This window comes from Dromiciops gliroides, chromosome 2 (genome assembly GCF_019393635.1).
Source record: "Dromiciops gliroides isolate mDroGli1 chromosome 2, mDroGli1.pri, whole genome shotgun sequence".
Classification (NCBI taxonomy): Eukaryota; Metazoa; Chordata; class Mammalia; order Microbiotheria; family Microbiotheriidae; genus Dromiciops; species Dromiciops gliroides.
Genome location: NC_057862.1, coordinates 482,181,157 through 482,197,388, shown reverse-complemented (window position 1 = coordinate 482,197,388; position 16,232 = coordinate 482,181,157). Strand labels below are relative to the sequence as shown.

The window sequence follows — 16,232 nt, the reverse complement described above, 5'->3', positions numbered from 1 at the left end:
TGTTAAAATACATAACACTCCTTATTAAAGCTGAATTAATGGGCAAAACTCTTTGGCCTCTGCTCTTCTGTAACTTAAAAAAAATAAAAGCCTTCCTCACATGTGCTAAAAAATTATAGTATCTCTATTATGAAAAAAAAATAAAGTGACTCTGTTGAGGTTTCTATACTTAAGACATATGACTCTATTGTTCTTTCAAAATTCTAGATTTTGTTATATAAAGTTATCCCAAGTGATTGGGAACAGTACTGGCCATTCTCAAATTAGTTCCATGAATATTTATTAAGTGCCTACCATGTTCAAGGCACTGTTATGAGCATTGGGATACAAAGCCAAAAATCAAACAGTCCTTGCCTTGGAAAGGGCTTAAATTCTACTTTAGGGAAACAATATGTATATGAATATGTAAATATGAAATGTATGCAAAAAGACAGAATTCAATTTCAAGGAGCATGAATAATGGGGAGTAGAGATAAGAAAGAAATATGTAATAGAAGGCCAGTGTTTATACAAAATTTTGTTATTGTTTAGTCATTTTCAGTCATGTCTGACTCTTTGTGAAATCTTTGGGTGTTTTCTTGGCAAAAATATTGGAGTGGTTTGACATTTCTTTTTCCAGCTCATTTTACAGAAGAGGAACCTAAGCCAAACAGAGTTAAGTAATTCTCCCAGAGTCACATAGTTTAGTAGGAGGCTAGATTTAAACTTAGGTCTTCCCAACTCCAGGCCTGGTTCACTACCCACTGCACCACCAAACTGCCCCAACAATATATAGAAATTTTAATTATTTACTACTGTGGTAAAAAATATGAAAGTTTTTAACAGTCGGTTAGGATAACTGAAAGACGCCAGTTTTTGAAGGACCACCCTTTTGGGGAGGAGACGAACAGTCCGCCTGCTGCGCACGTCAGACTGCCTGCGGCGCACTCGACTTCCGGGGTGGAGAGAATGGAAGTGGGGCTTTTTCCTGCTTGGCTGGGCTCCTGACGGCGTGGCACAGATGGTCTCTCTCCAAAGGTGGCCTTTTTGGTTTGGTGAGTTTTTATAAGGAATATAGACTAAGCTTAGACTTAAGATGATTTGTATTGTGTTTCTCCTTTCCTAGCCTTCTAATCAACATCACCTTGTGACTACCATAACAATAAAGGTCTATCTAGAAAACCAAAGGCTTCTTCCATTTACTAGTCTGGGAGATAAATTAAGGGAAAGGTTAAGTAGGGGAGATTTATGATATAATATCCAATTTTAAATCTCACACTACAATAGATACTTATTGCTTTATGTTATTTGATTGGCACCTTACCTTGTGACTTCAATGGAACTAGGGATCCTATAAAGCCAAATATTTCAGAAGATAATAATTCTGGGTGAGGCAATTTTGCAATCTTTTTGCTAGTCCTTGTTACTGTTTTAAATTTCTATAGAAATCATCATTTAATAGGGCTAACTGCAGACTGAATATATAACAAAATTATCAAATGCTCCAAAAATCTGTAGTTTTTTCAACATGGTGACTTCCCTATAATCCAGTGAAGATAGGATTATTATTAGCAAATGATAATAGATACAAAAGTTTTCTGAAGTTCTCTAGTCCAACAATGACTTGTGATAATTAGGAAACCAGAGAGGTGAGGTAACTTTTCCAAGGCAGTAAATTCTATTATCAGTAAGTTCTAGAACCAGGATTAAGATCTAGGACTTTTGACTCCAAAATTCAATTTTCTTTCCATATACCATGCTGTGGACATTGTATGTTCTAATGAGTTGCCTGAGGAACATATTAGACACATATTAAATGATTTTACCAGGATCACAGAGATACTAAATATCAGCAGTATATTTTAAAACAAGTTTTTCTGACTCCAAGCCCAGAACACTATGTCTAAAAGAACACATTGATATTAAACACAATTGTACAGGAAAATACTCATGCACACAATCAAGTGTATATTGACAGGTATACATAGTTTATATTCATGAGTATATATGCAATTGCCACATTATACTTAAGAATAGAGATGTAATATAACCTATATTCTGTATTCATCAATTCCACTTATATACACAGAAAGGTTTCAAAATGTTGAGTTTGATTTAGTTCCTTATATATTTTAGAAATGAGGCCTTTATCAGAAGTACTGGCCATAAAAATTGTTTCCCAGCTTTCTGCATCTCTTCTAATTTTGGATACATTGCTTCTTTTAGTACAAAAACTTTTTAATTTAATGTAATCAAAATCATCCATTTTGCATTGCATAATATTCTCTATCTCTTGTCTGGTCATAAACTGTTCTCCGTTCCAAATATCTGAAAGGTAGACTATTTTTTCCTCTCCTATGGTATCACCTCTTATGTCTAAATCATGTACCCATTCTGACCTTATTTTAGTTTAAGGTTTCAGATGTTGGTTTATGCCTAATTTCTGCCATACTTTGTTTTCCCAGCAGTTTTTTGTCAAATACTTAATTCCTATCCCATATGCTGGAGTCTCTGGGTTTATCAAGCAGTACATTACTAATGTCATTTACTACTGTGTCTACTGTGCCTAACCTATTCTATTGATTCTCCACTCTATTTCTTAGCCAGTACCAGATAGTTTTGATGACTGCCACTTTATAGTAAAGCTCCAGATTTGGTACAGCTAATCCATCTTCCTGTGAATTTTTTTCATTATTTCCCTTGATATTCTTGACTTTTAGGTTTTCCAGATGAATTTTTTATTATTTTTCTACTTCTATAAAATAATTTTTAGGTAGTCTGATTGGTATGTCAATAATTAAGTAAATTAATTTAGGTAGAATTGTCATTTTTATTATATTACCTCCGCCTATCCATGAGCAATTGATATCTTTCCAATTATTTAGATCTGATTTGATTTGTGTGAAAAGTGTTTGGTAATTGTGTTCATAGACTTCCTGGGTTTGTCTTGGCAAGGAGACTCCCAAGTATTTTATATTATCCACTGTTGCTTTAAATGGAATTTCTCTTTCTATCTCTTGCTGCTGGACTTTGTTGGTCATAGGGAGAAATGCTGATGATTTATGTGGATTTATTTTATATCCTGCTACTTTGCTAAAGTTGTTGTTTCAAGTCCTTTTTGAGTTGATTCCCTAGGATTCTTTAAGTACACCATCACATCATCTGCAAAGAGTGATAGTTTTGTTTCCTCCTTGCCTATTCTAATTCATTTAATTCCTTTTTCTTCTCTGATTGCTAAAGCTAAGATTTCTAGTACAATATTAAATAATAGAGGTGATAATGGACATCACTGTTTCACCCCTGATGTTATTGGGAAGGCCTCTAACTTATCTCCATTACATATAGTGCTTGCTGATGGTTATAGGTAGATACTGCTTATTATTCTAAGGAAAGCTCCCCCTATTCCAAAGCTCTCTAGTGTTTTTATTAGGAATGGGTACGGTATTTTGTCAAAAGCTTTCTCTGCATCTATTGAGATAATCATATAATTTTGGTTAGTTTTTTTATTGATGTGGTTGATTATGTTAATAGTTCTCCTAATGTTGAACCAGCCCTGCATTCCTGGTATAAATCCCACCTGGTCATAGCGTATTATCCTGGTGATCACTTGCTGTAATCTCCTTGCTAATATCTTATTTAAGATTTTAGCATCAATATTCATTAGGGAAATTGGTCTATAATTTTCTTTCTCTGTTTTGGCTCTGACTGGTTTTTGTATCAGCACCATATTTGTGTCACAAAAGGAGTTTGGTAGAACTCGTTCTCCTATTTTTCCCAAATAATTTGTATAATGTTGGAATTAATTGCTCTTTAAATGTTTGGTAAAATTCACCCATAAACCCATCTGGCCCTGGGGATTTTTTCTTAGGGAGTTAATTAATGGCTTGTTCAATTTCTTTTTCTAATATTGGCTTATTTAAGGATTTTATTTCCTCTTCATTAAACCTGGGCAGTTTGTACTTTTCTAAGTATTTGTCCATTTCATTTAAATTGTTAAATGTATTGGCATACAGTTGGGCAAAATAGTTCCTAATCATTGCTTTAATTTCTACTTCATTGGTGGTAAGATCACACCTTTTATTTTTGATACTGGTAATTTGGTTTTTTTCTTTTTTTAAATCAAATTAACCAGTGGTTTGTCTATTTTATTTTTTTTTCATAAAACCAGCTCCTCATTTTATTGATTAATTCTATAGTTTTCTTGTTTTCAATTTTATTAATTTCTCCTTCAATTTTCAGGATTTCTAATTTAGTATTTAATTTGGGATTTCTACTTTGTTCTTTCCCTAGATTTTTAAGTTGCATGCCCAATGCATTCATTTCCTCTTTCTCTTTTGTATTCATGTAAGCAGTTAGAGCTATAAAATTTCCCCTAAGCACTGCTTTGGTTGCATCCCATTGATTTTGGTATGTTGTCTCATTATGGTCATTCTCTTGGATAAAGTCGTTGATGGTTTCTATGATTTGTTGTTTGACCCACTCATTCTTTAGAATGAAATTATTTAGTTTCCAGTTGATCTTCAGTCTACCATTCCATGGCTCTTTATGCCATGTCATTGTTATTGCACCATGGTCTGAGAAGGATGCATTTACTATTTCTGCCTTTCTACATTTGACTATGATGTATTTGTGCTCTAATCCATGGTCAGTTTTTGAAAATGTGCCATGTACTACTGAGAAAAAGGAATATTCCTTTCTATCCCCATTCAGTTTTCTCCAGACATTTATCATGTCTAACTTTTGTAGTATTCTATTCACCTCTTTCACTTCTTTCTTATTTATTTTGTGGCCAGATTTATCTAATTCTGAGAGGGGAATATTAAGGTCCCCCACTAGTACAGTATTACTGTCTATTTCCACTTCTAACTCATTTAACTTTTCCTCTACAAATTTGGATGCTATAACACTTTGTGCATACATGTTTAATATTGATATTACTTCATTATTTATCGTACCTTTTAGCAAGATGTAGCTTCTTTCCTTATCTCTTTTAATTAGATCTATTTTTGCCTTTGCTTTGTCTGAGATGATTGCTACCCCTGCTTTTTTTTTACTATAGCTGAAGCATAATATAGTATGCTCCCGCCTTTTACCTTTACTGTGTGTATATCTCTCTGCTTCAAATGTCTTTCCTGTAAACAGCATACTGTAGGATTCTGGCTTTTAATCCACTCTGCAATCTGCTTCCATTTTATGGCAGATTTCATCACATTCACATTCACAGGTATTATTACTAACTGTCTATTCCCCTCCATTTTATTTAACCTCTTTGTACTTTTCCCCCTTCTTTCTCCTTATTCCTCCTCACCAACATTTTGCTTCTTACCCCTGCCTCCCCCCAATCTGCCCTCCCTTTTTATCACCCCCTCCCTTTTCTTTACCCTTTTCTCCCTTACTTTTGCCCTCCCTTCTATCAGTCACCCCCCATCCCCAGACCCTTTTACTTCCCTAAAGGATAAGCTAAGTTTCCTTATCCAAATGAATATATTATTCCCTCTTTGAATCAAATCTAGTGAGAGTAGGGTTGAAACAATGTTTGCCCCTCCCTTCTTTCCCTCTATTGTAATAGGTTTTTTCACCTCTTCATATGATATAATTCATCTCATTTGACCTCCCCTTTCCTCCTCTCCCCACAAACTACCTTTTTCACCCGTTAATTTTTTCTTTATATCATCACATCAAATACAGTTTATATTTATACCCTCTGCATATAATCCTTCTGTCTGCCCAAACATATATATATATATACAGTTATCAAGAGTTATAAGTATTATCTTCCTGTGCAGGAATGTAAACAGTTTAACCTTATTGAGTAACTTTTTCCCCCCATTTACCTTTTTAGGCTTCTCTTGAATCTTGTATGTTAAAATCAAATTTTCTGTTCAGATCTGCTCTTTTCTTCAGGAAACCTTGAATGTCCCCAATGTCATTGAATGCCCATCTTTTCCCCTGAAAGAGAATGCAAATTTTTGCTGGATAATAGATTCTTGACTGCAATCCAAGCTCCTTTGCCTTCCGGAATATCATATTCCAAGCCTTGCAACCCTTTAATGTTGAAGTTGCCAAGTCCTGAGCAATCCTGACTGTGGCTCCATGATATTTCAATTGCTTCTTTCTGGTGGATTGCAGTATTTTCTCTTTCACCTGATCATTCTGGAATTTGGCTACTATATTCCTTGGAGTTTTCCTTTTGGGATCTCTTTCAGGAGGTGATCAGTGGATTCTTTCAATGAAGATTTTATCCTCTGATTCTATAATATTAGGATAGTTGTCCTTAATAATTTCCTGGAATGTGGTGTCTAGACTCTTTTTCTGATCATGGCTTTTAGACAGTCCAATGATTCTCAAATTATCTCTCCCAGATCTCTTTTCCAGGTCACTTGTCTTTCCAATGAATTACTTCACATTTTCTTCTATTTTTTCATTCTTTTGATTCTGCTTGACACAATTCCTGTTGTCTCATGGATTCCTTATCTTCCAACTGTCCAATTTTAATATTTAAGACATTATTTTCTTCAGTGAGATTATGCACTTTTTTCCATTTGGCCAAATGAATGTTTTAAGGAATTGTTTTCTTTAGTCAACCTTTTTGCTTCCTTTTCCAAGCTACTGATTCTTTTTTCATAATTTTGTTGTGTTGCTTTCATTTCTCTCAATTGATTTTTAAAATCCTTTTTGAGCTCTTCCAAGAAGGCTTTTTGTTCTTGAGACCAATTCATCTTCCCTCTTAAGGCTTCACATGTATGCAATTTGGGGTTATTGTCCTCATCTGATTTTGTGTTTGCCTCTTCCCTGTTGATACAGAAGCTCTCAATGGTAAGAGCTCTTTTTTTTTTCTTACTCATACTGCAGCTTATGTTTTTTTTAAATTGAGTTCTCTGCTGGGGGCACCAGGTTCCTTGTTTCAAGCTTCTTGTGGTGGGGTATAGGGGCTGTGTCACTGGCTTTCTACACTGAGGCCTCTATGGCTTGTGGATTTCTCACCACCCTGGGCTTCCTGTCAGAGTGCGCTGGGATCAGTAGGCCTGGTTGCACCTTTCCTGTGAGTGGCCCTGCAGCTGGCAACCTGCCCTCTTGGCTGGTGCAGGTGGGTTTCGCCACTGTTCTGCTGCACCACCAGCTTGTTGTGCCAGTATCCAGGAGCCTCAGTTGCTTGGCTGTGGTCCACAGCTTCCTGCTGACTTGCCCTGTCCCCCTTCCACATGCTGAGCTGTGATGCACTGAGCTTCCCTTTTGCCTGAGTGAGACCGACCTTTCTTAAAGTCTTCTAAATTATCTCTGGTAGGAAGACTGTGTCTCTCTGTCTCTTTGCAGGTTCTGTAGTTTGAACATTATTTGTGGTAAAACATATATATATATTGAAGTTTTAGCTTACTCATTTGGGAGGGGCCACACCTGGCCCACACTGAAGTTACGTATGTTACTGAGGTCAGAAAGAGAACTCTCCATATGCAGTTTTGAAGAACCTCCCCTTTTGGGGGGAAGGAGATTAAACGCTCTCTCAGGGGATGAGAGGCTCTTCCAGAATGCTCTCGCGCTTACCTGCTGGCTCCTCAGTCTTCTTGGTGATGGGAGAAAGCTAGCAGACTTTCCAGGTGTGGTGAGTTAAGAGAATTTATCTGTATTTCTTTTTCTTGTTTCCTTATCTTTAACTTTTAAAAATTTCATCTTTGTTGTTTAATTAATTCTCAAGTAATAAAATCTGATCCTTTTGTGGAAAAGAAGCTGTAAGGCTCCTTTCTTATTGGCCTGGGAGAAATCTCTAAAATGGCAGTTTGGAGAGGAGGGAGCTTTGAATATAGAGGTCCCTCATTATTTCCAGGACCCCAATATTATGGCTAGTCACCTAATTAATGCTCCATATATTAAATTTTGGCCCCTACACTTATACATAAAACAACTAAAAATTAATAATTTCTGGAAATTTTAAGGGATTCTCTAAATCATTCTCATATACTAATGGTCCTTCAGACTGAGGCTTAACTGGTATCATATTTCTGAGGTAGACTGATCACCTATGATGACATAAAAGGTTAGCCCTAAATCAAATTGCTATAGCATCATGATAATTATTGCATCCTGCTTTATATTCACATACTTTGATCACTTCATTATAATGAAAGCTTTTTAGGAATTGGATACATTTCTTACACATATTTTAATTCTTCTAGCACTGAACTCATGTCTTAAATTTAATTCATATTGAATAGGCAGGCAGGGAGGCAGGAAGAACCAAGGAAGAAAGAAGGGAGGGAGATTTAATTTACTGTTAGGAGAGGTTAGTATAAAGATTATAGGAATTAATGAAGTTTTAGGAGAGTTTGCTCTTTAGGATAATTTGAGCTATACCTGTTCACAAGAGGTGGAAAAGACACCTTCAAAGTCAGAGAAGGTAGGACACTACAGTGACTACCATGAAACAAACAAAGGAATCTATTCCAATTGTACCAAATCTCTTCTTTGATAATATACATTGAGCCAATTAACAGTGAGACTGAGTCCACTTGCTGCCAAAAGTTCTAGATGAAAACGGAAACAAAAATCTGTTAGATATGGTCATTTTACCTAATTTATCCCGTTAACAAAAGTTTATATTTTCACCTGGTGATTGCCTATCATGTAGGCATGGCCTTAAGATAAATATTATTGTCATTTATAACAAGACCCATGTATAGCTAACATATTAAAGTCATGGCTAAGTTTATAAAGCACATTTCTCAAGTGCAGTTGAAGGAACTTTAAGAAGTTAGGCTATTATAATTTTTTTTTTGAGAATACAGCTATTTTTAATCATTCAAATAGCAGCTCAATATTGGTTTCAAATTCTTTATTATACATGGTTGCACAATTTGAGGCTGGTTAAATACAATCAGTTTTCAAAATCTTTTCAGTTTCTAGATTACTACATGCAAGTGACCATGAAAATATTTGGCATTTAAATTTTTGTTTTAAATTTCTGAACAGGCACTTACATGAGGAAAAAAAAAATCCATCTGTTTTTACCCCCAGACATCCACACTGAAAAGAGGTGTTCCCAAAGCACAGGAACCCAGAGAGCATCTTCTGCAGTAAGAGGTGGTGGTCCGCATGCCACCGGAGGAAAGCAGTTGTCAGACAGCAGGACCGGGGAATGAGTGCGGTCCACCGACCAGGCTCGCACGGACATTGGTCAAAAGTCTCAGTTGGTTCGTGAGCCGTAAGTACAGGTGGCTTCTGTGGCTCAGACAAAACCAGCGCTTCTGCCACATAGACATGCATGGACACATCTGAAACCGAACCCAGGTCACAGCTGCGCAACCTTCCAGCGTCTGAACCAAGGAGGACTTAAACTCAACGTTAAACAAAATTAAGACAAGGACAGTATATGTGTTTCCTAGAGGTTAGTTGCTTGTAAATTCTGAGTTTTGGCTGGCCAGAGCTGCCACTTAACATAAGTATGCTTAACCAGATACAGACTGGAGATGTCCACCCAACCCAACAATCAAGAGGTGAATAAGAATTAGCCTTTTCTGCACACACAGCCAAATTTTCCCTAAAACTTCAAACTATCTGTGGGGGGAAAATGTTATGTGAAATTAGAATTTTTAAAACACAAAGAACACACTGCAGAAAAACTACTGTGGCGCTGATGCAAGAGTTAAACGGACTAACAGCAAAAAAGAAATCCTGGAAGTAAGTGGCAGTCACTCCATCCGGCTACAGATCTCTCGTGTGAAAGGTCGGAAGAAGTTCCCAGTGTAGAAACATGCCACGGGACTGGAAGACTCAGGACAAAAGCAGTGCCTGAATCCCTCTAACATCCACAAGACTGAACAGAAATGCTCAGGGAACATTATGCCTAGAGGATGGCTGCCAAGCAGGGTGGCCCCCACAGCCTCACAGCCACCCAGAGTCTCTCTTATCACTTGAATACCCAAGCCTCGTGTTCTGCAGAGAATGAGAGGGAAATCAATGACATGGAGATGGGGCAGGAAGAGTCATAATCTATATCCTCGAGAAAGAAAACAAAATTACAAAATGTCAAGCCTACACACATGGAGATTTTTAATTTTTAAGCTTATGCATATCTGAGTGCATATGATCAACTCAAAGTATGAAGTTTAAAAAAAAAAAAAGAGATAGGAGAGAGAGACGGCAGCTTGAGAAAGTTCCAGTGTTTCAGAGAAAGCACTTTGTTTTTAACTGGCTGTACACCTTGGAGACCAGTTAGTAGTGCCGCAAAACAGGTGAGCGTGGTCGGAGAGGGGCCAGGCGAGGCCGTAGGCCTTGTCCTGTGCAGGCTTCGACCACTGGAGCCCCCAGCCTCCCCTTCCCCGCTCCCTGCTCTTCTTCCCTTCACATTTCTGGCTGCTCGGCAGATGCCTGCGGCTCCGGAGGCTCGAAGCGCTGGTGAAAGTTTGTCCTCGGCTTCCTTAGCTTTTCAGGGGCTTTTCTCCATAAGATGATCTCCTGCTGTTTGAAGTACCGTCTGTCTTCCTCATCCACGAGGACTAGGTTCAAAAAATATCGTACTGAGAATTTCTTGTTCACATCTCTCATTGTCGGAGTTGGGTCATATCCCGCCAGAAAGAGTCTTATGGGGATTGATTCGCCTTTGACTGGTGCCCCATCCATGATTTCATACTTGGCGATGGTCTCTGTTTCTGTCGTGGTGCTGGGTCCAATTCCCGTGATCTCTTTCTTTATCAGCTGTAATTCCATATGCTGAATTTTTATTCTTACTAATAAGAAATAAATTTTTCCAACAATCACATCCTTTAAATGATACTTGGATTTATTGTATTCAAACTCTATGTGTAGACAGTCTTCGATGCCCACTTCCATCTTGATGGAGTTGTTAACATCTGGGTAGGTGGCTAGCTGGTGAACAATGAGATCATACTCTTTTACCAAGTCTGACAGTCGTCTTACTATGGTCACTTTAAGAAAATACCTCAATCGGACATTGGCACCAATGTAGGATTCATAGGGCTTTTCAACCTGCATAAATTCAAAGTCATAACTTCTGCTTTGTGTCAGTTCTCCAGGTAAGGCCAATTCTTTCATTAGGTTTACAAATTCATGGGTATTACTCTTGTCATTGAAGAGTTCAATTTGGCCGACAAATTCAATTCGAATTCCTTGGTGTTCTAGCCTCTTTCCAGGTTGCTTAAAGGCTAGGTTTACCTTTCCTGAAACGGATTCACCATCATAGAAGAGATAATGTTTTTCTACTTTGCCATCATCAGTTTTCATTTCCGCCATCTTCCGTGACTCCCCATCATTAAGGACAACATCAATCTCACAGATGGAACCAAAAAAACCTCCAAGAAAACTCATGGTCAGCCCCGCCGCCGCTCTGCACGCGCACCCCGCACGGAAACCCCAAGCCCCGGCTCCCTCCGCCCCAGGCTATTATAATTTAAAAGATGAAACAGAATCTAATTTTGAAACAGAAAATTAAACCCCACTCACACCAGGAAGATTATACAATTAAGAAAGGAACATTGCAGTGGGAACCAAAGTGGTACTAGATTTTACTATAGATAAAAGGACAATAATCTAGGCTCTATTTCTCCTATTTTCCCAAAAATTTGTGTTCTAGTTTTGTGGATATATTTCTAAGCTTTAAGGAGTAATAAAGTCAACCTTTTAAAAAAACAACTTCTTAATGGCATATTTTAATACATAATAGTGAAACAAGAACTATAAACAAGCCCTGAAATGTTTCATGTTTCCTATCTCTTAGACTTTTTTTTAGCAAATTAATTAAAATACATTGATGCTTTAACTATAGTGACCCAATGCTTTAACTATCAGTTAAAACATTTAAAGTAGTGGCTTTAGAACAAATACAATGTGTTAGATTTTTAAAAAATACCTTTGGAAATATTAATGTATATGAAATCAAACATGGGAGGTTTCAATGATAAAGGTAGCAAAGAACAAAGTTATCTGAAAAGTTAAATTGAAGCCTGGGATAGCATAAGGAAGTGTGATGATTCAGAGGTTAAATAGTCACTGAGAACTTAAAAACCAATTACACTTCCCAAGGAGATACATTAAACACAAAATGCTGGGTAATTCAACATAATAAATTACCAAGAGGAGCTAATTTAGAAATGAACACCTCATAGAGAAAACAGTGGAAACCAGTGAAGTCATTTTGAAGTGGGAGTAATGGCATTATATAAAGGAACAATGGTGTGCTTAATAATTGCTAGCATATGTTATTTATTCTATATTTACTCAATTTCCCCTTTTCCCCTGATCCTTTCCTCTGAAATTCAGAGATATTACTGTATATAACTGGATATTTGCCTGCACCCAACATTAAGAACTCTTGATAATTGTTATTTTTCTCTTATCCTTTTTCCAATCAACAATTCTTAAAAAAAGATTACAGTTTCCCATAATAAAGTTAATCAGAATTAAGCTTTCTTAAGAGTTCAATGTTATTTCAGAAATTCCAGGAGTTTCATGTTCCTACGAAATACCACATGGAAAGACTACTTTTATTGAGGTGAGAGAGATATTTTGGTGTGATAGAAAGAGTACTATTTTTGGAGTCAAGCAACTTGTATCCTAGTCTCAGTTCTGATGCTTTCTAGTTGTGGAAAAGATACTAAAAAATACTATATCTTGGGGCAGCTAGGTGGCACAGTGGATAGAGCACCGGCCCTGGAGTCAGAAGTACCTGAGTTCAAATCTGGCCTCAGACACTTAACACTTACTAGCTGTGTGACCCTGGGCAAGTCACTTAACCCCAAGTGCCTCACTAAAAAAACAAACAAAAAAATACTATATCTTTCTCACCCTCAATCATCTGTTAAAAGGGCAATTATTACTTGATATATTTATATCACCAGCTCATAAGAAAACATCAATATCTTCCTCTGTGACCATTACCTATCCCACTCCAAGAGCCCTAGACAGCTTTTTTCCTCTTCTTGTCTAGTACAGTGTGGGCCCATACTCTATTCTTCTATCATCAACAAACTTCTCTTCATCTTAGACTTCTCCTCTGCCCCTGCCCCTTACATTTGTTCCATATTCTTTCACTCACAGACATGGATCCTTTCAGAAGTTGCTGTATCCTTTCTAGTATGATGACCTTATCTCATATGTCCTCCAGAGTGAAAAAGGAAGAAGGAGATGACATATACTTAGCTAGTCACCACTACTTCCAGATACTGCCCATGTAGTCATTACTACTGGAATGTAGTCAGCCTACTGTAATTCATTCATCAATCTACAATTTATGGCAATTATCTATCAAGACCCTGTCACACTCCCTGCCTCTTTAAGTATTTCAGTATCAGGCTTCTCTCCCTTTTTACTCCCACTTTATCATCATCATTAAAATATATATGTGCATTTTTTTTCCTTTATACAGCCTGATTCTTATGCATTTAGTAGCACGCCTCTGTTTTGTTCTATGGTGCTCAGAAAGTCTGCAAATGGAAGGCCAAAGAAGGAAGTCATCACAAGATTTGAGGTCTCTTTTGTGGTAAGATAATGATTGATGTTGATGATAATTAGCATTTATATAGCACTTTAAAGTTTGCCAAGTAATTTATGCATATTATTTCTTTTGATTCTCACCACAAGCCTGCCTTTAGTTCACTTCAGATACATAAAGGACTAAACATACTTTTGAACTCACCATAATCCATAAGTATTCTGTTTTAATTACTAAGAACTATGAAATTCCTCTGAGTACAATTTCCAATCCTCCAATCTCTTTTTCTGCCTCATTCCATCTAAAACCATTCTTTGTCTTCACCACCATTTGTATCCCATCAGTTCTTCACTTTTCTGCCAGCCTATCATACTTGAGGCAATATAGTTGAAATGGGGAAAACAAACAAAAAAAGAAAACATGCTGTCTCTGGAGTCTTAGGACCTATGTTGAAATCACACCTGACATTTAACTACTAATATTATATTGGACAATTAGTTAACCATAATGTGCTTCAATTCTTTATCTGTAAAGTGAGGGGTATAGGCTAGAGGACCTCCAGTTCCTATGTAGATCTCAATCTATGGTCCTGTGTTCTGGGTTCTCTTACCTTTCTTCACAATCTTGACTTTACAGATTATTAATTCAACTCTACATTGATCTCTATGCTCCCCTCCACTTCCCCCAAACTACTACAACTACTGAATTGGCTAACCTTAGTCCTATAATACATGCTATATTTATTCTTACTCACATGCTGCTGAATGGTAATAAGGAAAGCCATTCAACTGCAACCATACTGATTGGGTCCAATATAAACTATGCTATTTAATCTCAAGAATACCCTCAATGATAAAAGACAATATGTGTACTCTTCCTTAAATAACTACTCCATTTTGCATTGTAGCTGTTCCAAACCATTTCCTTTCTCCTCAAGGCACACACACGCGCACACACACACACACACACACACACACACGTGTATATATAAAATTTCTTCCCCTCTCTCTCAGTAGAGTACTCATAATTTACTAAGAAAAGTAGACATGTGTTGCAAATATATTTCTTCTCTTAAAAAAAATAAACTTACTTAAAATTAATTGACAGTATCACCCATTTACTTCCTTGATCCAGTCTCTGAACAGGTGGATCTTCTCTTTGCCAAGGTAAAACCTCAGCAACAGTAGCCCTTGACCTTGTCCTTTAATTTTTCCTCTGGCTAATTGACTCTTCAATCATCATCTTTCTTCTCATAATTTAATTGTTCCCTATTCATTAACTCCATGCCTGCTGTTTACAAATATGTTCAATCCTCCCTCATCCTAAAAAGGAAAACAAAAAGCCTCCATGATTTATTTCAGAGCTTCTGAAACTTTTTTCACTGGTGACTCCTTTTTGCCTGAGAAATTTTTACATGACTTCAGGTATATAGGTATGTAAACTAGGTATACATAACCTTTTACTGTTGCAAATTTTTCCCAATTCCCCCATTCAGTTATGTGACTGCATATGGGGTCATGACCCACAGTTTAAGAAGCTTTGATTTGTTTAAGATGTCATTCTCTTTTTCTCCTTTTCTAGAAGTCATGTACTCTTGCTACTTCATTTTCTACTCTTTTAATTCATTTTTTACCTATTAATATAAAGCTTTCAACCTCATTATGGAAAGGAAATTTCTATCTCCTTGGTTACCAATGATATCTTAATTGCCAAAACATAGAATCCTAAGATTTTAATATTTGAAATCTGATGTAATTTTTCCCTAAGTGGGTAGGAGAATAAGCATTTATTAAGTTTTATTTTTTCCTTCTGATACTGAGACTACACTAGCTATAGACCTAAATTCTGGTATCCTAGGATGCCAAGGTACCCTGTCAACCTTTCATATTTACAAGTTCAGAGGTTCAGCTCCCTTCATATGAGATGGAAATGAAGAAACTCAAAATCCAAGAACTTGGGGCAGTTTCTTGGGTCCACACAGACACTCAGGGAAGAAGGCCCCAAGGCCTTCTCTCCTTGCTACATGTTCTCTCATCAAACACTATAGACTGAGAATTCATACCATCAGTGCTGTCAAAAGAACTGAGAGAGACATAGTTGAAGCCCATTAAAAGAGACAGAGTGGAAGCCTACTAAGACTTTGTTGAATGCGTCTACTTCCTCCCAAAACCACACTCAAAGAGCCTTGCATTCACCAAATGGTTAAAAGACTGGAACCAGTTACAAAAATATCTACATATGTTTATAACCTCTCCAAGGCACTTCCCTTTCACCTCATTATAGCTCTCTGGGAAGCAAACTCTTCAGCTGCTCTACATGAAAGACTTTGTTAAAGGTGCTCTGCATATTTGACAGACCCTTATTGTGTTTCTATAAATGATTCCCTTCTAGACTATATTTTCTCCCTACAATACTGCCTTGTACTGCAGTTATTTTTCTGTATGTTATATTATACATACAGCCATCAGACTGGAAACTCCTAGAAGTCAGGATCATTTTAATTCATTTTTGTACCTGCACCACCTCTGCCACCTCAATGATTTCTATCATAATGATTTATAAGTAATGGACAATTAGAAGTAAAACTTGTTGGTTCACTCTAGTTATGCTATTTTTAGGAGAATTGAAATATATAACAAATCTTTATAGTTTTTTTCATTATTTATTTTAATAACTCAGCTAGTAAGTGTCAAGTGTCTGAGGCTGGATTTGAACTCAAGACCTCCTGGATCCAGGGCCAGTACTTTATCTACCTTGCCACCTAGCTGCCCATCATCATTTCTTATAGCGCAATAGTGTTCCATCACAATCT

The 16,232-nt window shown here is 36.9% G+C and overlaps 1 protein-coding gene across 1 annotated transcript; it reads right to left on the bottom strand.

The window, feature by feature from the left end:
• Positions 1-10,287: 10,287 nt before the first annotated feature.
• On the bottom strand, positions 10,288-11,360 carry LOC122741749 (vacuolar protein sorting-associated protein 26A-like). Its single transcript, XM_043985486.1, has one exon. It carries the CDS (start codon positions 11,296-11,298, stop codon positions 10,315-10,317), a length of 984 nt encoding a protein of 327 aa, XP_043841421.1. The 5' UTR covers positions 11,299-11,360; the 3' UTR covers positions 10,288-10,314.
• Between the last annotated feature and the right edge of the window lie 4,872 nt (positions 11,361-16,232).